The sequence below is a fragment of the Platalea leucorodia genome, assembly GCF_965183815.1.
Source record: "Platalea leucorodia genome assembly, chromosome: 7".
NCBI classification, from domain to species: Eukaryota; Metazoa; Chordata; class Aves; order Pelecaniformes; family Threskiornithidae; genus Platalea; species Platalea leucorodia.
Genome location: NC_138829.1, coordinates 68,468,167 through 68,493,712, shown reverse-complemented (window position 1 = coordinate 68,493,712; position 25,546 = coordinate 68,468,167). Strand labels below are relative to the sequence as shown.

Here is a 25,546-nt window from a genome sequence, read left to right as displayed (position 1 = left end):
GCTGCTGCCGTTAGCCAAAACCTGTTCCCCCAAATGTTTCGTTCTGCTTTTTGTGATTATTTTTAATCTGTGTTCTCTAAGCTGCATTATCATATGTGAATTCCGGCTGCGTATTTTTTAAAATAACTTATTTGCAACTGTCAGAGATACCTTATGAATAAGTTATCAACCATCCCTAAGAGCTATAGCTGCAAACATTTTAGAAGAAGTAATATTTATAAGTCTGCGAACATTTTCTATTAATGTATTTATTAAATGAATGCAGTCATTCACTTAGGATTAAGAAAACAGTTCCTTTCCGTTAAAAACAACACCACATTACTTATATTTTCTTTAACGCTAACACGTCAGTGGCAGCTTTCTAACTTAAATGATTCTTTACAAAGAGTTAGATTTGAATAAACTGCTTTTATCCTAAGAGGTCTCAAGGCTCTTGAGAACCATCCCCCAAACGAACCACAGAGACATTTAATAACGCATCGTAAATTGCCAGCGTAATGATGGAAAGCACAAGGGAGAGTGGAACTGCAAATTTTTGGTTTTCCTTAGAGAGGAGCAGAATTTAGTAGAATAATAAAAGGAAAATCTTCTTACTTAGAGGGGACACTAGATAGTCTGGACAGGAAGCTTTAAAGAGTCTGGTGCTGTCTTTCATGATAGAATTGTGATATTTTGAGGAGTGATGAGCAAAATGACTGTAGCTGAGATATCCTGGCTCCAAAGAGTTGGTCAGATGATTGAAGACTCAGGTGAGGAAAAGCTGTATTTTTTATTTTCATTTTTTAAGGCAAAAAATCATAACATAAAGTAGAGAGACTAATAATTTGTGTATTATTGTAAGCCTTAACAAGGATGGCGAAGAGGAACTCACCTTGTGCCTAGGCAATATTTGAATGTCTAAGGCTGAATTTCACCAGAGCAGATTTTGGGAAGCAACCGCTTTCCTGTATGACTGCTGGGCGGACTGCTACTAATGTAGCTGAGAAACAGGTAGTAAAGGAGTGCTAATGTTGTGGTCTTCGTTTGAGAATGACCAGTTGCTTTATGGAATGTGATTGGTGAAAGAATTTCAGCCTATAACAGTATTGAAGTAAAGAGGAGGAAGGTGACTTCACTTGAATTTTCTTTTGTGCTTCTCAGGAATGTTACATTAGTTCAAGGCTGGTCTGCACTGGAAAGTATGACTGTTCAAGTGTGATTTGCATGTGAGTGTGTGTTTTTAAGCATTTATTTATTTGTTGGTTTGTTTAACCTGATAGTTACACAGTTGTCATCCCTAGAGGGGCAGTTAAATTGGTAGAAAGCAGATTTGGAATATTGATACTCTTGTCCTGATCGTAAAGTATGCATATCAATGTAAAGCACTTTGACGCCGTGCCCAGAGGAAGAGGCTGCACCATTTTAATGATGCTCTAAAAGTCAAAGTGATAGTACTTCCTGATGTTATTATATTGATAGTTCCTTTATTGCTTATGGATTCCCAGGTGATGCTACACCAGCCCTAATTTATGAAGGCATTTTTAGCTAGTTCATTACTTAACAGCATTAGGGTAATGTTTCTCAGCCTTATTGAAAGGAAAATTTTCCTTTGGTTTATCTGCTTTTATTTTGGGTTGTTTCCCTGCCTCTGACCGGGCAGCAGCTCCATCCCTTCAGGTCAGATGAATGGCGAGGGTCGCCTGTGTTTGCACTGCCTTGGAAGAGATGAATTGCTTTCAAGGAGTCCAAGCTGGTAAACAGTTTTAAGTCTAGCCTAACCATTTGCAGCCAATAATTAGTCTTCTCTTACTCAGGCAACTAGGGGAAGCTGAGCTGCTGCCAGCTCGCAGGGAACTGCTGACTGCTATTGTTTAGTGCTTTGTGGCTCCCTGAGGGTTGTATTGCACAATTTGAGAAACCAGCCCTGTGCTAAAGGTAGAAAACAGGTATGGGGTATGTCAGGCATGCGAAAGAGAGCAGACAATAGGGAGGGGGAGAAAAGAAGGCAAGCAGAGCTGAAGTCAGGTGAGTCTGGCAGTGGAAAGGAGATAAGAGCAGGAGAGGACAGAATCAGGGAGAATTTGGAGAACAAAAAGTAAATATAATGAACAAGGAGCTGCTAAGTCAGTGGAGTGAAAATAGCATGTGTTTGTTTTCACATAAGCATAGGGTGACTGAAATTTTAGGACCTCTCTTACGCTTCTCTACTGTTGTGCTCCACTGTTTTGGAAACTTTGTTTATATGATTCCATCAGCTTGTGAACATATTTTAAGGTTTGATATTATTTAAATAACAAGACAAGTTGGGTTTACATTTTTAATCCAGACTATTTAGACCAGGATTTAATACAGTTCAAGTCAAGGCATAGTATTAACTTGAATAAAAAGGGGGGAGGGGAATTCACACCCGCACCCCTCCATTAATAATGTTTTCTCGTTGGGAGTTGTGAATTAGAGATCAGAGCTTTCTGCAAAGCCGTCCTTTTTTTCCCTGTGTTTATTTTTCTGTCTTTGCTTCCTTACAAAGTGCTTGAAAATTAGAATTAAGTTTGGAAAAATATGCTCCCCAACCAGAAAGCGAGTAATTGGGAGATAGTTGCAAATGGAGTAACTGATTCTGATACTTAGCAGATTTCCAAATACATCATCTGTTGGTGCTCTGGGGCACTTCATAGTTGGTTTCATTTTGTTTTGACTTGAAAGTTATTGTCGTCCAGTAGTTAAACTCTGAAGTCCCAAACAACGGGTGATGGTACTGCTAATGTCCAAGTGGATTCTTATTAAATGCATGCAAATGGTGGTCTGCAATTCCAGAGGCAGAGAGTGCTTTGTTTTAAGATTGTTCACTCGTGTTTATTACACGACTAACAGTTTAAAAAACCATAGGTCTGTTTCACTTTTTGGGTGAATGGACAAAACTCCCATTGCCATTAACAGGAACTATGCCCTCTTTACAGCAGAGACTAATTTGGTTTGATGTGACTTTTGTTGGAGGAATAAACAGTAAAAAGATGCTCTAGTTGTGCTTTGGTGTCTCATTTTCATATTTAAATATTTTGATTATTTAGCCATAGGATTCCAAATTGGGCGTGAGAAGAGTTAAGTGGTTTGTAAAGTACATTTGCAGATGAGAAAACCTCTGTCACTGGCCATGGGTTGAACACCATTTGTATTGTCTTTCCATCCCATCTTGCTTTCCTTGGTTGGTTGATATGAGATGATGAGCACCTGCCCTGCGGCAAAGAGCATGTCAGGTGCGAAGGAGGTAGCTCCACTGAGACACGTTTCTGCTGCTTGGTCTCAGCGCACTCATAACATTGCTGAGCATTGCCCAAATAATAAAAGATAATATGTGTATATTTCCCTATAAGTTCACGAACACTCTTTAGAACTGTAAGGAGTGATGGTGATAACTGATTAGCTTTAGGGTAGGTGAGTACTGTGGTAAAGAGAGCTCTGCATAGGCAATGAGCCCTGTTTCGCTAACTGTTAAGGAAACACTTGGACCCAGTAGAATAGCGCTCGCTTACCAAACCAACCCACCCTGTAACGTAATGATCCTTACTGAAAAACTGAAGCCCAAATGTCTTTGTTGTTGCAAAGAGCTCGCTTATGTAGATGGAAGCTGGTGATACGTGAATGATCATTATGCTGTGTCAAGTCTCATTTTAAAGACCATAAGTATACCTTTTTAAAAGAAAAACAAACTACTTCACCAGTCTAGAGAGAAACATAAATCATGTATTTTTATCACCTCAAAAGACCACTAGAAGATGAGCTCTAATATTTCAAATGCGACAAGCAATCTATACACATGAATCACAATTTGAGTTCCATTACAACTGAGCTGATATATACCACTGTGTGCTTTATGGATTTTACTCTAACAATATTAAGTAAAAACCCAAAGCTTTTTGTGATGAATACCTAACCTTTTACAAGAATTTGTAGAATTGTGGTCCAGAACAACAGCTTTAGCATTGCCCCACAGGCTTTAATAAGAAAATACTATTGCCAGTTTTGACCTTTCAGTATTATTCTCTGTAAAGGAAATGCGTGTATTAGTAGAAAGCTAATACTGGAAAGGTAAAAGAAAACGTGAAATACTGAGAGGTTTTATGGAAAATGCACCAAGAAAGATTGAGAAGAGAGTTAAATAAATGAACAAAGTTTGAAGAGAGGGATCTTTTGTTCCTTCTGCATCCTTTGTTAGGCCCAGTCTTTTTCTTCCTGGACTCAAGGACTTCTGCAGCAACCCAGTGCCAGTTGTTCTCAATTCCCCTATTTATAGTCAAGTCATCACTTGAAGTCCTTAGTCTCCTTTTGAGAAATTCTCCCACAGTGGTTTTTTTCATATAGGTTGTGAATTTTCTTTTTATCTCTGGGTATTCTCATATTTTCTGTTCCGATAATGTGGGCCTTGCTTGCAATGAATCAAAGTTCAAATTCCTTTACCTTTGAGACTTTTAATCCTCTTGCTTCCCTTTGGGGGAAGAAAGAGGAGGAGTGTTGTCCAGTGAATTCAGTGAGGAAGCTGGAGATAGGGGTAGCGCGTAAGGTTAATTTTCAGGTGAATTGGTTGCTGTTTTGACATTCTTGCTTTCTTTTCAGACATCTTTTCGTTCCTTTCCCTTTTATGCTAGAAAATTATTAGATATGCAAGAACAAAACTCCTCAAAGCTATGCTCCAAAAGCCTATTAAAAAGAGGCTGCAAGCAGAACAGTGTGAACACACGTCAACACCTGAGCGTTTCCCAAGTGGCTCTAGCACTCAGTGGTGTGATAACAAGACATGTGGGAGGATTTTTCTTGGCTTTTATCTTCCATGTATTGATGCTCTTGACTTTTTAAAATTCATTTCATCAAGTGGCACTGCAACAGAAACAACAGAAATGCGGGAATGAGATAGTTCAAGGTGTTTGCAGTGGTATACAAAGTCTTTTGCCTCCAGGCCATCATTTCTAATTCAGCCCAAGTTGGCAGCAGTCAGAAATCACTGCCAACTGACAGTTGTTTGGTGGCCAACATGGAGTGATTTAGCTAGTCGTTCCTACTGGACAGATGTCTGTAGTATAGAAAGTGTGAGTATAGCTGGCATGTGTTTCATTTTTAGAGGCTGGAAAGTGTGGGTGTATCTCAACTGCAGCTACTTTGGTTTAGGGAGGTTAAACAGGATACCCAAATTTAGGCAACCAAGAACGCAGTATGTGCACAATTAAACTCCCCCATATTTTGGGGATAAATCCTGATGTTATGTACTATCCCCTTGTAGCACTTAATTGTGTCTCCATAAGCACTGTGTGGTGAGGGAGAAGGGAGACTGTGGCTTGGTCTCTACAGGCATTGTACATATTTTTGTAACTCAAGCGTGGATAGGAATAAGATCGGAACATAATGAATTGTAACCAACTGTATTTGTATTTATTGTACTGACCGTTAATAAACTGATTTTTTTCTTTTATGGCAGCGGGGTCTGAACCCCTTTAGAGTGAGAAGAGAGGCCTATGGCAACAGGAGCTTGTGTCGAGGGTTGACTCAGTAGATCTAGGGTATAGTACGTAGGGATATGTGGGACTCGGATCATGACGCGTCGCATCCAAATTTTTCCATCAATGACATTTAATTACCAGCCATTGCCTAGGTGGATGGGCCACCTTTACTTAACCCAGAAAAGGAGCACGTATAATTTTATATGTTTGGTAAATAGCTGTGCGGAGGGATGTGGTAGGAGACCAGACTCTGGGGTGAAGAGCTCGTCTGTACCCCACCGACTGAGGAAGTTCTTCAGCTGTGTTGCCAGTTAATATCTTTCTGGAGCGTGAGCGTTCAATAACGAGAAAGTAATGGGGGGGGGATAAAAAGTGTCTGATTCATCTTTCTTTGTGTGGACATATGTAACACTAGAATTAATCTTTTGAAAACCATGAATTACTTCATGTAAAATCTGTGCTACTAAGCAGAAAATCTATCCTGCTGAGAAAAAAAATAAAGAGAATTCTTCAGTATAATATCTGGTTTTGTGGGGAAGGAAGGGGGAAGATTTTACAGTTTACAATACCGCAGAGCTTTGGGATATTTAAACAGGCAAGTAAATGATAGGTTTGATTCACTATTGTGAAAACAGTTTTGAATTTTGGATTTGCAGCAGCAGTAGAGATTGCTCAAGCAAACAGAGACATGGGGTCACATTGCTACCACTCCTTTTTTTTTCCATTGGGATGATGTAAAGCAGGCTTAAGAAGGGCTTAGGTGACGGGCTCAATCTACTCCTTGTGCGGGATGTGGAAGTGGCGCAGAGCGCTGTTCAGGAACTTCTGCAGCAGGAGGGTGTTTCAGGGCCAGGGCGCTGTCGGAGCACTTGGGTGAATCTGGAGGGCTGGAATACTTGCTGCTCAACTCTGCAGCTGAATCTGCTACATTGCCCTGACAAACACTGCCATGCCATATCTATCCAGCACTGCAGCTGATATCATACTGTATAGAGTTACTGTGCCTTCATGCTTTAGTTTACCGATGAGACAGAGTAAGGATTTTCAGTATTGCATACTTCTGACGCTGTTTTATGTGTTTGAAAATCTACATCAGGTTTTGTCTTTTAACATTGTCATAGGAAAAAAAACCAAATTATGTGCTACTTTTCTAGAGTTAAAAAAAATTTAGGATTTCATGAAGAACAGTGGAAGGAACCCATTGCTATGATATGGGAGTTCTAGCTCTGTTTTGAGGAATATTTTTCTACTGATTTGCCTTGTTCTTTAATGCTAGAGTGAAACCAGATTGCCTTTGGAGTTGTAAATGGAGATTATTTTCTCTTATTCTAATACTGTGTCATGTTATTCATTTCGCTAAGCCTGACTGTGACTTTCCTTGATTCTTCTTCCCTGCAGATATTGATGAGTGTGCTGCCAAGATGCATTACTGCCATGCCAATACCGTGTGTGTTAACTTACCTGGATCCTATCGTTGTGACTGTGTCACGGGATATGTCCGTGTGGATGATTTCTCCTGTACAGGTGAGCTCTTAGGTATACAGCAATAGCGGTTTTATACTCTGTGTTCTGTGTATCCCTTAGCTTCTATTTAGCCCCTGTGCCGTACCAAATGCCACATACTAGCTGGCCCTCTGCTGGCATAAAATTGGGGCACAGGCGAGATAGGTAAATGCGGTTTGAGGTACCTTTCCTATCTATGGATCCTTTGGGATTAACTTGGAAGGTGGCTCAGGAAGCCCTGTGGTGCACACACAGCACTGCGTGCTGTTGTCAACCATGGTCCCTTCGCGTCCCACGGCTGGCTGGCGTGCGAGGTGCGAAGGCTGAGACCAGATCACACGTGTAGCGAGAAGAAGTAACTGTTTTATTACCTGTGGTTTGAAACAGGTCAGTGGATTGAAACATGAGAAGTTATCCAGGAGGAGAAGCTTTCTGGACAGAGCTGAGGCAAATATATAAAAGCAAAATTGAAAATGTATAAAGTCCTCGAAACACATTGTTAGATGGTTTGGAAATTGTTATTATTAATGCTGACAATTAACATATCCAGGACTATGACACATGTTATGTGGAAAAGAGAACAAGTGCGATAGCATTAGACAATAAATCCAGTGATTCTTTTTTAATACCTGTCAGCAAAATGAGTGCTAAAAATTCTTAGTGGAAGGTAGGTAGGTCTCATTTCCATCTAGAGGTTTTTAAGGAACCTTCCCTGGCCATCTCTGGGAAACATGTGAGAACCTGCTGAAACGCTCGGTCCAACTACACCTAACTGGATAACATCTTTCAATCACAACCGTCCAGAAAGGCTGATGTGAGGATTATTTTGGTGGTGCACCTGTCTGGCAAAGGAGGACAATATCAGGCAGATTTATTGAAATGGAAATAAGTCAGCTTGACACACCACCATGTTTAGAATTGTGTTGGGTGAGGTATTTTCTCAAGTGGAAAGATGGCACAGGAGTATTTAATATGAGAATGATTTCCAGCCTGGAATAATTACATTGTAATGCACATGTTATCCTTAGGGAAGGTCATAGGAAATGTTGACTTTCATGATGGCAGCATGAATTGTAGCTGAGATTATGTAGTTTTATAAAACTGTAGGAAAGTCCTGCCCACCTCTTGAGAGAGGCCGATACTAAATAGCTGTCAGGAAACTGATTTCTATTTTGCCCAGAGAGTCCTTATTTCCATATAATCTGTGTCTTTTGAGTAAACTTTTGAGTTTTCCTTGGTCTTTTACAATCTGCCATGTCAGAAAAGTTTCAGACTTCAAATTGTGTTCTAAATGTGTGTGCTGTGTGAGGTAGCGGCCTTCACAGTGATGGGGAAAGTGGTTTTGATAATCCGACACTTTCTTTTCTTATATGCAGTGCTAATTTTCTAATGTTCCTTTCCTTCCAGCAAGGCACTATCATTAGGCATGCAAATGGTTTAGAAAGCAAGGTATTTGTGATTTACAGAAAAAGTGTGAAGTAGTAAGATAAGCTGCTTGACAGTAATAGGTGAACATTCATTTAAAGTGCACGCACACAAAAAAACCAGAACCGGTATGAGAATGAAATAATAGAATGACTGAGCTAACTATTTCTTGCAGGTTTGTTATCTTGCTAAAATGACTTCTTTTTTTGACATCACAGTTAAAAAAAGCAGAGAAAGTATATAATATAGATGAGGAGAAACTTGGTTCGTTACCTGTTGTATCTAGAAATAATTGTATGTTATAATAATAAATGTATTTTAAAAAAGTGTTGTACAATGGAAGCACTAATCCTGGTTTTGTATCTTGCATTATGGTTATATACAGACTTTTCCTCTCGTGAATCTTAAAAAAATAAATAACAATAATAAAAAAAAAATCAGGCAGCAAATACTTAACTAGTTCCCCCTCATGCTGGCACCAATGTATAGCAGGCACAAGCAAAATAGATTGTAGCTATTACTCAGTTTTTAAAATGTATTCTTCTTTATTCAAACAAAATAAATGAGAAATTATCTTGTTATTGAACCATGCATTTGGGGACAAACCTGAAAGCCTGAGATGGGTTGGCATTCTGATTACAAATGAGTTTTGTGTATGTGGGGTCAGGCTCTAATGGGTTCAAGGTAAGGGTTAACAAGTTTAAAATGTAAGTGCTTAAGGTACGTGCACAGCATTACGTGTATTTTATACACTGTTGATCTAAAAGCAGAGTTATTCCCTAGAGCAGGAGGTATCATGTTTTCGGAAGTCCGAGTCTAATTCATCGAGGTACAAAGTCGTCATCTGCTGTGGAGCAGATTCAGTGTGTTGCTGGGCAGGCCCGTGCTTGGTGGCCTTGATGGCTGGTCCCTGTGCCCTGGTGGCTTTCAAAAGGTGGAAAGCAGTGATATGTGGAAGCTGTAAGTCAGAAAAAATTTTTGAGCTCAGTGAAATATTTCAATTTTATCTGGAGGGCTTTATCTTTATAAAAAGATACGAAGGGAATATTGAAATGCTAGGCCAAATTTGAATTGAGCAAAATGAAATTAATTTGGATATTGCTGAATTTTAAATATGCGGCTTCCAGTGTGTTTTCTTGTAATTCTTCATCTTTCTCAAATTAAACTAGTTTGTACTGTTTTGGTGTTGATGAAACTTTTTCTCCGAAAACAATTTTTGAGTAATATTTCCCATTTCTGATCATGAGAACTGTGGAATAGGAGCTTCCCGCGGTTACCAGTAAGAAGCTTCTGTGTTGGAAGCCGTGCTGGTTGCGTAGAAAATGCAGCCACAGCGACAGAGTGACTAAAATAATATTCTGTATGAAGTCTACAATTATATTAAATTCTGAACTATGATTTAAAATTAAGTAGTGGCTATTTTAATAAATAACCAATATTCAGTCTCACACAAGCAAAAGACCTGGTGTGTTGAGGTTCATCCATGGTATTTTGTGACAGGTTAGTCAGCCTAGCAATCACTTCAACCTCCGCTCACCATGAAAGGTACATTAGTGTTTTTCTGCTCACCTACTCCTAGAGCTTTGAGCTCTGAATGTTAATTAAGTTGTTGAGTGAAAGACAGTTTTATTAAGAAAAGTTACCCTCGAATAGGAAGCTTCTTTCAGTCTCTTCCTGTGACACTGACAGGTTGTTTATCTGTTCTCAAGTAAATCAGTGTCTTGCCTGTTCTGAAAACGGCAGCAAGATTTGCTGCTCCAGATGCTCTCATTTACTGGAGTCTACTGATTTAAAGCATTTTATTGACTTCCACAGGTTTTTACCCTGCTTACTTGTTGAAAAATAAGTTTTCTTGGGTTGCTTTCTTCTAACTTAGCAGTTTGGGAGTTTGCTTCGAAAGTGCATTATTTTGTTTCATGCTTTTTGAAGCATTATAAATTACATAATAAAAATCTTGCAATTTTATTTTTGGTGGGCTGCATCTGTTGTCTGGTATGATTTTGAAAATGCGTGTATATGTCTGATTTTCTGTAGTTTGAAGCTACAATATGTAGTTTCTCTGTCCCATCACCATTCAATCAAGTAAACAAATGGTGCTTCATCTTAATAGGCTGTAAGTTATCTGTAATAACTAGATATATGATGCTGATATGACGAGGCAAGCGTGTAGGTGCGTCTCATCTGTTTTTGCATAGTACTGGCATTTTCTATGAAGACAATCAGGATAATCATGATAAAGATTCCTGGCCTTGAACATCTATGATAACCATTTAAAGAACCATACCCTTATTTTGCAATATTTTCCTCGAGGCTGTGTGAGACACTGAAAACTTCCTAAAATCCTGTAGTCATTCAAAGAATAAGCTGTTTGTCTCATTTTGTGCAGTTACTACTGGGCTTGGATGTTCTCTTCTGGGGTTTTAATTTTTTTTAATTTCCTACAAATATTTGCTAATTATGCTCTAAAGCTTAAAAAAACCCTTTATAAATGACAGTGCCAAGAGGTTTGTATTCCTCTATTTGCATGTATTACTCGTGGCCCTTTCGCAAAATGAAGAAACTTCTTTTGGACTTGAGAATGACTTGGCCCATTTTGCTCCAGGGGCATCTTTTCAAGAAACAGTATGGGAAGGTATCTGGCCACCCAATGTATGTTGGCAGCACTTTCTGCCAAAACGTGGCGCGACCTATATGCCCACATCCTCCTCTTCACGCACCGAGCTATGATGACAGATGTTGTTCCTCCGTGAAGGGAATCCATCTCCAGATTTCACTGTGGAGTTGTGCAGTTCTGCACGATGATTGAATACTGGACTATGCTTTTAACTCTTTTTTGGTCCTCATTTTGTGTGATAACGGTCACAGAACTTTTACCTTTGGCTTCCCTAAGCAATGAGTCACTAAAATAATTATGTTACTTGCAAAAAGCAAGCCCTTATCTACCGCAGAAACAGGACGTATTTCAGTATTCAGTATTTTAATTCTATAGAAAAATTGATGTTATAATGAAATATATTGTTTAGAAGAAGTCTTAGAATTTAAATGTTAGTCTATAGTTTATATGCTAATTTGATTTACAGTATGGGTAGAGAAGAGGGAGTAAGAAAACCTAATGATTTTGACAGGTTATCCCATAAGCCCCTTCACTTCGGTCCTATGTGGTTTCTGGATTAGCATTCAGTTTTGAATCTAATCCGCCTTCCAGAGCAAGCCCTTCTGCAGCATGTTATTGGAAAAGTTGTACCTAAAGCATAGAAAAACAGAGTTCTGAGAAGTCTCAATTTCAAGAGAAAAAACCAGCAGCCCCCTTCTGCTCTTCCCTTCTTCCCTTCCCCTGTCTGTGAAAGGCAACTCAACTGCAGAAATTTCCTGCTATGGTTAGAACAGACGTGGTTCAAATTGTTTGCTTTAATTGATGCCTTTAGATTTTTGTTGCTGGAGTTTATCTGTCAGGTTCAAGGTGGTGTAGTTGACCCCGTAATAATACCAATAATGCAGCAAGTTTCACAGTGGTGAAGTGGCAATCTCAAAGGGCAGGTTACTGGCCTCCCATCCAGAACTACTGTATGTGTTTGAAAAAGACCCAAGGAGAAGCTTTTAGGCAGCCCATTGATAATACAGCCACTCTTTGAAAGACAGTGCTATTTCTGTAATCTAATCTACTGATCCCCTTTCCCCCCTTTTCCTTTCCATTGAACTAAATTAGCATTCAAGAAAGAAACGTTGGTATTTTTGGTGTCATTCTTGAATTTTCAAAGTACCGTACAGGGTCTTGGATGTTCACAGAGGTCAGTAAACAAATGTTACCACTGTTCACGTGATGGCCCGGAGCTGCTGAATTGACAGACCTGTCTGCTAGCTGAAAACCCAGGTGTGAGTCAGTAAGCAGTGAAGGTGGGTCTATGGTGGAATAGTTTTCAGGTACGTTTTGGGGAAGAGCCCTCTTTAGATCTTGCTGTTCTAAAGGATATCATTAGTGAATATCTTGCCTAGCGCTACGTCATTTTTAAAGAAGCATTGCGAAAATATTAATTGGGTTGGGGTCATAGTTATGTGTCACCGTTTATAAATGAGGTAGCAGGTGTTCAGCACAATGGGTATGACTGGGGTTAAGGACCTCAGGCAGATCTGGATCCTTCTGATTTTACTTGGCACGAATATATCGATATACACTCCTCTGAAGCATTCCCTGCTTCGGAGTCCACTCTGTCCTCTACACGCCGAGGACAGCCAGTTGTCCTACAAGCTGCATCTTGATTTGTGTGCTTGTCTTCTCACTGCACTGTATCTTCAGGGCAGCACTCAGGCATTTCCAAATGCATTTGGAACTTGGTCTTAAGCCAGCCTGAATGGACAACGCTATGATTGTATTAACTCGGCGGGCACAAAATACTCTTATGCTGGTCTCTCCTTGCCTGAGATCCTTATGTGTCAGGTGCTAAAAGGCAGGACAGGACTTAGCTCCTAGTGTTAAGGAGTACCCTTTCATTTGAACTGCAGTCGATGGCGTGTCTGCTCCCAGAACTGTGAAGGGAAATGTTGTTTAGTTCCAGGTGCCTTGAAATGCAGAAGCATTTATTTCAAGTCCCTCAGTGGGCTGTTGGCCAAGTTCAGCAGCAGGTAATCTATGGACCAGCGGGTATTGCCTGCATCAGAGAGCATTTCTTTGCTCTGCAGGACAAATCAACAGAAGACTGGAAGAGTATCGAGTCAATCCAGCAAAACAAAAACAGAGCGACTCCACGTCAGATGACTGATACTTACGCAGGTCTTTACTCAAAACCCGTTAACTCAATAGAAAGCTTTCAGTCGCATTCATTTTGGCTTTAGATAAGTCCCATAGAAAGATAACTGGTGCACTCTTGCCATAGGGAAGCTCTGTTTATGATAATACTGAAAAGGATGATTCTTTTGTGTTGTCAGAGAATGCTGTGCTAACATGGATAAGGTAGCTTCTCAACGCATCCCTAGAAGGCTGATAAATATTTAACTGCTGTTTTGGAAAAGGGGAAGCTGAGGCACAGAGAAGTAGAGCATCTTGCCCAAATTTGTGCTGAGACAGTGGCAGCATTGGAGAGTCTAGTAAACAGAGTCAGAAGAACTAGATGTGGGAAAAACACAGGCTTATACCCACAACGATTCAGTGAACAGTGAGATCTATTTTTATAGGTATTGATATTTTCACAAGAAACAATAGTAGTTCATTGAAGCACAGTGTGCGTGGGCCCTGAGTAACCATGTGACCTCCATGTTATAAATCTTCTCCTTCCTCTTTCCATGCAATTTGGTAACATCTTTTGTTACTTTGGAGTTGAGTTATTCCCCAGTCCTCTAATTTTAAATGCCATGTTAGATTCTTTTGTTCCTGACTTCACCTTCATTTACTGGATTTAACTGCAACATTTTTTACATTCCTTCCTTTAAAAAAATGCCGTTGGGAAAGTGCATATTATTTGCTCCTAAGTGCTTTCAATCTGAGGAAAAAATGTGCTAAAAATGTAATATTTATAGTGATTTAAATTCCTCACTGGTAAATAGTTTAATTAAACATCTTTGTGCTTTCCTGTGCTCTAGGCATGGAAGTGTTGCTAATTTGTCCAGAGTAGTTGGTAATCCTTTCAAGTCCTTTTGACACATTGATTTTCTGTAACTTTATTAATACTAAAATTAATTAAACAGCTGACCGCAAATCATGCTGATAGTTGTATTTCTTGACTTAGGCATAATTAGCATTTTTACATGATTTCTTAGCTGCAGCCTTTTATGCTGGGATATATGCTATCACAAGAATCTAGTATTTCAAATTGTTTTGCATATGCATGTTCATGCTTATGCATAAACTTAAGCATTAAGCTCATGCTTAAAAATAATAATATTGATTTAATACTCATTCAAGACCCATGAATGAAGGTGTCTGCCTAAAGAACAAGCAAGGGAAAGCCTTTCCACATCACCTGGTCAGCATTTGTCCTGAGCTCTCTTACGGCAGGATTTCTCCTTGATACAATAGGACTAAATCCATTTCTGTGGCCCACGAATTCTTGATCTCTTTCCTAAATCTAGCAATTACTACAAACAGTCCATGAGGTGAGAAGTGGAATGAGAGCCACCACACTAATTACGTAGCGGGAACATGCTATCTTGAAAACGTGCAGGGCCTGCAGGATTGATGTCGGTGGCTGGAAGCAAAAAACTCTCATGTTTTAGTCATCTGCTTCCACAGTAAGCGTTAATGCCTTCAGGAGTGTAACCTGTTTTTGGGAAAGAGTTTATTCAACCAAGTTCTGATCTTTTTGGAGCTCTAACAGCCAGGGTTTGTCATCTTCTCTGTCCAAACAAGCAAAAAATTCCACCATGCTGTATTCTGTTTCTAGAAACAGTTCATAACAAACTCTTTGTTCTTCAGGCACGGAATTGAACTCTCCTACTAAATCATGGAAGTAACTGAATCATAGAGAAGGGCATCTGGTTCACCACTCCTCCTCAAGGCAGGATCCATGGACCCTGAAACATCCTTTGTCTTACCTGTTCTTAAAAAAACCCAAACAACTTCAGTGAGGGAAATTCCTTGATACCCTTTTTGTTCGCTGTCCCCCTGCCCCACCCGTACTTACTGACCCATTGAGAAAGGTTTGCTTACTGGCTACCTTGAATCTCCCTTGCCACAATTTAAGCCTGCCACCTCTTGTCATATTCTCAGTGAACACGGAGAATGCTTTGACCTTTCTATTTGCAGTCCTTTGTAATATTTAAAATATCTTTTCATGAATATGCTTTATTCTTCTCATCTGTAACCTAAAAGCCTATTTTTAGGTTCATGGCTGAACAGTACAAAACTATTCTACGGGGGTTTTCATCATAACTCGATGTTTTCCCTTCAGAAAGTTCTAGGCCTGTCCCCCCAAACTTTTGGTATCTCACAAAAGTTTTTTTTGTGTTCAGCTGCAAGATGGTTGGTGTAGGTCAAGGAAGATGCTTTAAAGAATGATCCCAGGTAAGAGGTGCAGTGTGCATGGGGTCGGCAAGTCAGACAGGCAGATGTGTCCTAAACCTCCCATATTTATGCTCAGAGTCCTAGGTTGTGTTAATGTCTGCTGCCACAGGCTAGTTAGCCAGGCACAGCGCTGACCACGCTGGCTAGGAATTTTCTATTTTCCCTGCTATATCCTCTTTTTCTGTCCAAACACATTGTTCAGCTAGACAAAGAAGAAATGTCAGATAGGTGACTAATGGCCAGATGCAGACTCTCTATAGTGGTTGCTTTTGGTGCTTGAATGGGTTATATGGCTTGTCTGATTTCAGTGATAATGAGCACATTACTGTTGGAAAACACTAGGGAAAAAAGGCTGAAATGCTCCTCCAATATGCATGTGTGTATCTTGCAGCGTGTAGTATCTGGAGTCTGCCGTGACCAAAATCTGTACAGTGGCATTTCTCCCAAAGAAATCCCATACAGAGGAAGAGGAGCCCATTCACATTGGAACGTGGGAGTGCCAAATTCCTACCACTTCGGTTTAAGGAATGGTGGAAATGGTCAGGGATGCGATCGCTGGACCTCTAGAAAGGCCAGGAACTCACAAGATATCAACTTGGCTTTGACAAGTGTGTAACTTGGGGATTTCCTCCTGAAAGGCAGTGTGTCATGGTGGATGAGACTAGTCTGCCAAGGAACAACGGGCATATCTGTGAAATGTGCAGCACTTCGCTGCTCTGCTGTTGTACCTTTGTATTTGCTGCTTGGCTTTTAGATTTCCCGAGTGAGGCCTTTATTTCTGAAACAAAGGAATTATATAAAGCTTGTTAAGCTCAACTGAAAATTTTCCATAAAGTTCATGGTGCTTATGTCTGATGGGCTTTTCTGACAGTATGAAATACATATGACAAAGCTCTTGCAGGCCTTGGTTTTTCCTTTTTCAATCTAAAGGTGTATTTTATACACAAAGAAATAATATATTAATATTTCTTACTTTGCTATGATCTCATTTTTAGACCTGTGCTGACTATTTCATACAAGTGTGCATATTGATTGCAAGAAAGCTAATATTTTATTAAGGACTATTGATTCTTGAGTATCAATTACTGTATACAGGTGATCAAAGAATCACCTTCTGAGCAATCTTTGATACTGAAAAGACCTTAGGACCCTGGTTCAATGATGGGCATCTGTTATTTGTTTGAAGTGGCTCGGGTTTTGTGTAAGCCCTGTTTAGACATGCGTTGTAGATTGTCCAACTTTTGCTTTGCTGGTTCTGCAGTTTCCCAGATAACTTAAAAAATGTGTGGTGTTTTTTTGTTTTTGTTTTTTGTTTTTTGTTTTTTTTTTTTTTCCCCCAGCAGAAATGTGTGTGCTAGGGGGTGGGGGACGGGGCGGAGTTTCTGTTGCTCTGAAGGTGTGCACTGTGGTTTGTCCTTTTGGGTGATCTCATTCTGGTTTTGGAGGACCTTTATGTTCTGTCTGTGAACAAGAACATAAAGATACGTTATGGGTAATATTTGCAGGTGAATGCTAGTATGTCTGATAACCTAGCTATCCTAAATTTATTTCTGGATTTGTAAACATCAGTGAATAAACATAAATCTGGTAGTGTTGCCTTTCTGAAACGTTTGTGAAATAATTTTAAAGGGTGTAGAGGAGCTGCCACTGGCAAGCAGACTTGCTTGGTCCTTAAGAGATATAGCCTTTGGGAATAGTGCCGGGAGGGGGAGAAAGAGAGGTGCTTTGATCTATCACTTTGTAGTTAATATTTTCATGCTTTCCACTGTAGGCTTTTTACCTCCTAGTATGAAACTTCTACTTAGTTACATGAATGCATGTAATAATTCCTCAAACTGGGGATTTTTCTGACTCTCCCAGAAATAACTCTTATTCTTCATTGTCAGAGAAGTGGGACAGAGCTAGACAAATGAAGGACCTGGTCTTGCTAATCGTACTCCCATTAGAATAATCTATTGCCATTTTTATGTACTTAGGGTTTTTTTTTTTCTTTTCAGAGCTTACAAATAAAGTTTATTTTTAGAAAATACAGTTCATGCTGCTAGACTGAGATAATCAGTTGTTTTGGGGAAGGCTTTCCTGTTATGATAGATAATAGCAGAAGGGCCAGAAAACAGGGCTGCCAAGCAAGGGGTAAGGATGTCGACGGAGAGACAGCTTAATAACCTGTAAGGGTAAAATATTTTTTTCCTATTTATTTATGGTGAAGAAAAGTTGCCATGTTTTCAGAATCCTAGGGATTTGGTTTAGTCTGCTTTGTGCTCCTCGTAATGGAGGGTTCTATTTCACAAAATTTAATGTATATAAGCTTTTGTAATGCTGAACTATCTACCAACATTTGTCCTTTATGGAAGTTTTTGGCTTGCTTGTTTGTTGGTTTTTGCTTTAAAAATAGCACAAATGATGTAAGTGGTATTCTGTGAAATATCTGGCATATCAAATTCTTCCTCAAACAGTAAATTAAGAATGTGTACATATAGGCACACATGCAGTCCACAAAGGGGCAAAGGAACCCTCTGATCTTTGGAGCCTTGCTTGCAGATAGATTCCTTGGTATCTATCCAGTGCTGAACTGCATCCTGTATTTTACTTAGGCCATAAATATGGCTTTGCAATAAAGCAAAGACGTTCCAAATGTAATCACATTCCACTACAACATAAACTGTTATTGTCTTTTTTTTTTTGCATGTGCTAGTAGTGTCTGCTCAGTACAAAGCTAAATAAATGCTCTGTCCTTTTACTTCACTCTTTACATGCTTTTAAGTGTCCCACAAACCCTGTGATGCATTATGCAAAATCATCAATTAGAAGTGATTTATGGATAGGAAAGGTAAATAGTTATCTTGCCTGGCTTTGCAGTGTCTGGATGCACTTCACAACAGAATGAGGAAAAGCAAGAAGGCGGACTCCCATCTAATCTTGCTCTGCTGTTGTACATCCTTCTCTTCTGTGTAGGTCCCCTCTCTCCTTGCCCTCGTTGCATCGTCAGTACTGTTTCACCTTTGGGAAGAAGAGCTTGTGCTTGCGGAGTACTGCAATGGAAACGTCTTGCAGGCTTTCTGTGGCCTAATGGAGCAGGTAGTGGTGTGCTGGCTGGCACCCCTGCCTGAACCCCGCTCCGTGAGCAGCACCATGCTGTGCCTGCTCCCGGGGTGCTGGAAGGCTCAGGGGATATGGAGATCTTCAGCAACAGTGCAGGGAACTTCACGTTTCTGGGACCGTGATGAAATCCCAGAGGAAATCACATTTATGATCTGAGGTTGGACCGGAGTGTGCCTTTTGAGGAACACAGCGCTGTGGTGCGGGTGGCAATAGGCTCAATGTCTTTTGTTACTACCATGGCCCCACCTAGCTTGGGGTTCTGGCTTAGGCACAGGGGTTAATCCTTTCTCTCTAGGAACAAGGGTAGCTAAATGTGTTAAAAGCATATTCAGTTCCCTGTTTCCCTGCCTGGCATGCTAAAATCACTTACTACAATCTTTTGATCACTCCACACTTAGGAAACTAGGTTTATTCTACTCATCAGTGAAGATTCAAAATCCACAGTCCAAGTGACTCTTCTCTGCTCAGTTCTGGCCTCTTTAACTCTTGCAAGCTCAAGTAGGATGCATATGGCATCTGATGATGTAGGTTCTTTTGCATTTTTTTTGTTGCTGCTGTCAGAATTGAACCACCAACTGGGACTATTAAAATAAAGAAGTTACAGATGAAAATAATAATAACAAAAAAAAGTTAAATAAAATTCCTGGCTGATATGAAATGTGTGACAGTAACAGAAATAGCAGATCTTACAGAATCGTTTGCTTAGGGCATCAGGCACAGTGAAACATATGTGCTGTCTTTCATGGTCGATGCTTCCAGAAGAAACAGAAAGGACTGTTTTTGAGGGCAACAGAGCACCTTTGTTCCATCTGGATTGCTAAAACTTATGACCAGTTTCGAGTGATTGAGTATCCACAGCTGAACATTATTGATGATACTTGTAAAGACAGCAAGAGGCTGCTTTACTGCACAGAAACTGAAGAAGTATAAAAAGTCATCTGGAAAGACTTAATCCAAGGCATTAATGGAATTTGAAATGTAACTTTTTTTAAAGGGACTTTGGAAACAAAAAGCTGTAATGAGATTGGAGAATTTAACGACCCTTTAATGTTCTCATCTGTGATATATGCAGGCCTCTTTTTCAAGGACCCAGCCTTTTGCATATGTTTTATCAATAAATAGTCATATAAGCATTTTTGACTTGGAAGAAACTCGGTTGTGAAAATTAGCAGGGAGGGTTGTTTTTTTTTGTGGTGTGGTTTTTTGTTTTTGTTTTTTTTTGCTAATGTGTGGCTTCGTATAAAAGAGTCACGTGGCTAAACAGTCAGGTAACAGTCAACGCTGAGGTTGCTAAAAGTGAGGTTACCTACAAATCCACAAAATCCGGAGGCTGGGTTTATAGCTGGTAGAAATCAAACTATATATGGTTATTTAGGTCTCCTGTCAAACTGGATTCTGAAGTCTCTTTAAGTTGCTGCTGCTTTTGATTTGTTGCTCTGAGATTGTTGATTTATTAAAAATCATCTGTGCCATTAGACTGCCTGTCAGGATCCATAAATTGGATCAGGGACCAAGAGCAGTTATTACCCTACGTGGATTTTGTTTTCGTGCTGCAGAAAAGAGGATAATTAATTCACTGACAAAATGAATTCATGCTTCTTTTGAAATATGAAGCCCTTACCTGATATTTTTTCTGGAGTCCGTCAAGATGACTTCCTTACATTATTTCAATGGGTTAACTGCCTTTATAGTCCAAATTTCTGTTCCAGTGGAAAGCTTAGTGTTCTTAACACAGTTAACTTGAGATGTTGAGTTTAAAATAGATTAGCAAAATAAAGAGAACTATAGAAACTAATGCTGCATTAAGGTTAAGTGCTTATTGTGCTTGGCATATGAGTACATTCAGACAGCTCTTGAAGGACATTAACAGATCAATTTTGAATCCTGTGCTGTAGCTTGTCCCGGTTATATAGGTTTTCCAGCAACAGATGGTTTAAGGATAAACCACTGCCAAAATGAAAAGCTCTTATTCCTGCTTTATTAGCATCGCGCAACTCTTAACAGTTCACGATTTGTATACCAAACAAATAAAGTCAATATGTAAATCTGCCTTACAGAAAGTCAGGATAAGACTTAAGAACTACTCAAGTTATTGGAAAGATTTTGCCAGATGCTGAGCTGCTGGTTGCTACTGGATGCTACTGCAGGCATGTGTTGGCTTTCCAGTTGAAAGTAAAACTTGTCAAGCTGGATCTGAGCCTGCAAAGTATTAAGCATCTGCTGCAAAATTTTAAGTTTCTTCTCTTTGTGAACGGTAATGTGGGTAATGGGTTGTCAGCAACTCTCTGGAAGGACTCCATCCTATATATATTTTGGACTCTGATTTGATGAACTTTTCTGTCTCTCCTTTCTATGTGCTACATGGGAATAGAAATTAAGCAGGTTTAGGTAGTGATTGAGGGCATTAACTCTGTAAACAGCTGGACCTCGGGCTGTTACTATTTTAGTCTTTTAATATCTCAGACTTTTTTTTTTCTAAATGGATTTAGGAGTTCAAGCTACTTTCTGAACAAAGGTTGCTTATAAAAAAAAAAAGCCACATCTCTTTTACAGTGTTTTTTAAAAAAAGTAAATTGCTAGCATGGAGGACGTTTTCCAATGATTTCTTTAATGAATCCTGCTTGTGTTTCTCCTCGTTGACAGCTCTATGACCACAATAATTTGGTGCAGAGAAAGGTCTTCTGACCTTATCTTTTCTTTTCTGTCTTCTGAAAATAGCACTTTGGGCAATCGTCTCAGAATCATTTTTTCATGTTGTTCAATTAAGTCTTAGCAATATTAAGCTAGAGTCCCTTTTTTAAGCTATAAAATCTACACAGGTGGTGTTTCTTACCTTGTTTCTATTCATTATTATTAATTCCTAGTATTAGATGTGCATTTTTACAGAAATGAGATTTGCCATATAAGCAATGGTGGTCTGAAGACCCTGTGATAGTTTTTTTGCTCTCTGATTATTCACAATTCAATGTGATGTTACCTTTTAGAAACAAACATTGTAAAGACAAGATACAAAAAGTACCACAGGAAGAATAAACCCAAACTGCTGTCCACTTGGTGTGGCATTGAGTAGCCTGAAAATGATACAGAAGTACTGAATTAGTCCAGCACACTGCACAGGCAAACTTACATTGCTTCTCAAAACTTTTGTGTAAGCTCTTTAAGATCAGCATTGCAGAAACTAAAACTAACAGCCCTCTCCACTGTTACGAAAGATTTAATAATTTCTGCCCAATTGCTTGCTTTGCCTAAAATGAAAGATTATAATTTTTGTTCATTGAGTATGTTAAATCTTTATGTAGTGCGACTGAACACATTAGCCTTTTCTAATGCAAAGTAATCAGAAAGTTCCTTTTACTCAATGCCTTCTGATAAAGAAAAATGCAAAACTAATCTTTGAAGTGCATGCTATTCTTTTGCCTTCAATGATGTCTACATTTGCATGATTCATAGGTAACCGCACCGCCTGCCCTTTCTATGTTAGCTAAGAATGAGCAGGAAGAAGAGTATGGAGTGCACGTTCAGAGTCTCCTCTCATCTAACACCTGCGTGAATAAATTTGAGAAGTCCTATACTGCTGCATGAAGTGGTTCAGCTAGCCTCAGATGAAGGCAAGGAGGCCGACCTCCCGCTTCTCCTCCTTCCCACAACCGAACTGAGCGTAAACTTGGTCTTCTGTCAGCTCAACTCCTGAAGAACAAATAATTAAAGTGGTGTAAGCTGGAAGGCCCATTGTTGTATACAATAAGCCTGGATACCCTCCTACCCGAGATCCCTTCAGATAGAAGTCTAAAATCCATGATTATTGCTTGTTTTCAGATAAAATTAATTGCCTTTTTATTAGAACCTGGCATCTTGAACTGCAGTTGACCTCGTATTTATTCTCTGACAGTGAAGTTGGTTGCCTCAGAGAAAATGTAGGCCTCCCTGGAACTCTAATACATCATAGAAGGAATCTCTTTCCTTGGTTCCATCTAATGATCATTTTGTGCCTTGAACCATAACAATCAATCGTTTTATAATTAAATCCTAGCTTGGGAAACTATTCATGCTATTCATGTACATTAAAGGGATACTGTTTTGAATATTATTGGACTTAAACTCAGTACCATCTAAAGTCTTTTATCAGTTAGACCTGTTCTCTAAAATGGCTGTTTCTATCTGTCCACCCTGATTTTTTTCCCATTTAATGTCACCAAGAAAGAGAGCCTTTTTTATTAATGTTGCGTAAGAGAGTTTTCTACACTCTGATACTCATTTTACATACCTTTATCGTAGCTGCTATTCATTTTTTCATAAGTACTGAGTAATCATAATCTTTTAAATCTTTTTATTCATTTCTTTAAAGAAAACAAATGGGACCTTCCAAGGAAGAAAGTTAAGTAGATACATGAGTATTATAGTGATCTTGGAAAAATAATCATTTTTATCACTTTCATGCTCCACAAAGAGGAGGATAATTGCTGCTATCTGTTTAAATCCTTCAAATGCTATTTGTTGGTATAATTTCAGTTGGCCACAATACATTATTTTCAATGTCCTTGCATTTTAAGATCTAATGTAAAAATGTGACTACTTAACAGATGATAAAAGTAAAATTGTGTCTGGAAAGGCAGTCAGGTTATTATGAAATATCTAATCTAATTAGATTAGGCGAACTCGATGCGACTTGAACCAATCTGTTAGAAGCAACAGTCAAAGGAGAATAACAGCCAGAGACTATTTAACAACAACAACAATAATAATTACAGTCCTAAGATATTTCCATTTGAATCATTCAAGATCCTTCAAAACAAGAGTGCATTGAGTCTCTAAGTATTTTTGTGAATCGGTTACCTTAGTTTTACAATGAAGCACAGATTACACACAAAATCCTATTGTAGTGATTTTTTGCTCCTGTAAATATCTGTAAACTTCTCTTTTTTTTTTTTTTTTTTTTTTTTTTAATTTTCTGTCTGTAACAATTCAAATGATAACCCTTAAACTGCATGTAACTGCAGTGGGAGGGCAGGAAAGTTTAGCCTTAGGGAAATATCAATTTCGGGCATTGTATAATGATGATGTCTACATTTTTTTCTGTAGTTTCTTGACATTTGTGAATTGGTGCAGACAAGGATGCTCCTGATTCTCCTCTGCTTTTTAAATGCTATCTCATCTTTCTTTTATAATAACTGGAGAGAACATGCAAAACTTTGTAAGAATTACAGTCATTCTCGTAGAGACACAGTCTTGCATTTATTTGTGTTTTCAGTTAGCATACAAAGTATACACTTTTGTTTTGCTTTACAGAAAATACTGTTAAATATTCTATTCTAGTTCATCTCAATTCATTTTCGTTCGAATTTATTCTTTCTGAGCCTCAATATTACCTCTTTTTTTTTTTCTTGTACGGAGTTGCATTTGTTACTCATTAGCTCATTTTTTTTTTCAGAGAATCTAAAGCTCTTTGCATCCTATTATATTACATTCCATGGCCTTGTCCTCCTGTATCTTTTCTTACTGGCAAATGAAACTACTTTGTATCTTATTCCCATGCTGCCTCCTCTTTCAGTGTACAGCTGATACAAATCTGAGTTATGAGGTTTCATCCTTTGTACAGGTAGTTCAGGACCACCCCATTTTCTTTTTTTTTTTTTTTTTTTTTTTCCTTTAGTGCTGTTTATTGTCTTTTAATCTGCTATATTTCTATGTCTGGCCCAATGGTTATCATACCAGCATTGATCAGAGATGTGGTGATCCCCTCCAGCCTAGACAGAAAATGAGAAAAGCCTGTCCCAAGATGAGGTGGTAATCCTGCTGTAGCTAATGATCTTTTTTTGATAGCTCTATTATTATTATACAACCTACACTGTGACTTCTCAAACAAGAAATAGCACTCAGTGAGCATCACAGAATAATAAATGTTTCTTTTTGAAAGGGTTTTTGAAAACCTTACAACACAAAGTCACAGGCTGTAATAATGCCAAGTAAGTATTTCAAAGAGAATAAACCTAAAATATGAATCTTCCCCATGAATTGTTCAGAAAGAGAATAGAAAATAGGATCATGAGCCAAAAATTGTCAGTGTTCTTTGTGGTAGAAACAAAAGATGGAAATTATTTTGGGTCTGGAACTAACCATTGGTTCACCCAGTCCAAATGTACCACTTTCCCATGGGTGCTTGGGCTAGTGAAGTTTCAGAGAAACACTGAAGTTAGAAAATGCCTTGTGTAGCTGACTCTTCACTACAGAATGCTACAGGCTTATCTTAAGCCATCATTTGTCCATGTTAAACATGCTCAATTTTTAAGACATTTCCCCTTTATTGTGCTGGAGTTATTTATTCACATTTTTAGGTGAAAAGGAAAGGAGCTTCTGATGCTTATTTTCTCTTTATATTCCCTTCTGGTCACTCCTCCAGCAGAGACCTGCTGAGCTGTGTCAGACTATTTCTGAAGCCCCATGTCTAGACACAATTCTTGTTGGAAGTAAGAATTTAATGCTAGGCTGCATTATGTGTTGTCGTTCAGGTCTCTCATAGGGTTAACTCAGCTGAACTTTTCTTCCTACTTTGCATGGCTGCTCTTTGTAAGCTCTTTGGAAATACAGCACTTTTGCCAGGGTTGGTACGGTCACTGGTGACAGGACTAGTGACATATCATTCATCTTTCCCAGTGTGAATACTTTTTAGGATGCCAAACATGTATCAACTAGAAAAGCTCTTTCTCGTTGAAAAAGATTACTTTCCTCTCATTACAGGAGAGTTAAAAGAATCAATACTGTAGATGTATAATTTTTTGGCTATAAGATTATTCCTGGTTGACCTTATCTTGCCTCTTGTTAAATATTTGAAACACATTTTTATCCTATTAATTTTCTAAACTGCATGTGAACCCAGTGAGGTGTGCCCCACAAGATGACTTCCTTGGGTTGTAGCAGTGTGAGGTATCCCATTGAAATTCAATTTGTGGTTCCAGGTAATTGTTTTGTTACACTGATTTGTTTCACCTGCCATCTTCATGGTGCAGTCACCTAGGATGCAGGGTCAAATTAGTATCAAAAGAAATCCTTTTTTCTC

The 25,546-nt window shown here is 38.9% G+C and overlaps 1 protein-coding gene across 1 annotated transcript in view; it reads left to right on the top strand.

The window, feature by feature from the left end:
* The window catches only part of NELL1 (neural EGFL like 1), a gene marked incomplete at its 5' end in the record, with an annotated part of 297,740 nt that overhangs the window by 141,839 nt on the left and 130,355 nt on the right, over window positions 1–25,546 (top strand). The window contains one exon of the mRNA XM_082317413.1: window positions 6,867–6,992. Coding sequence (XP_082173539.1) covers window positions 6,867–6,992 — 126 coding nt within the window. The remainder of the gene's footprint in view (window positions 1–6,866; window positions 6,993–25,546) is intronic.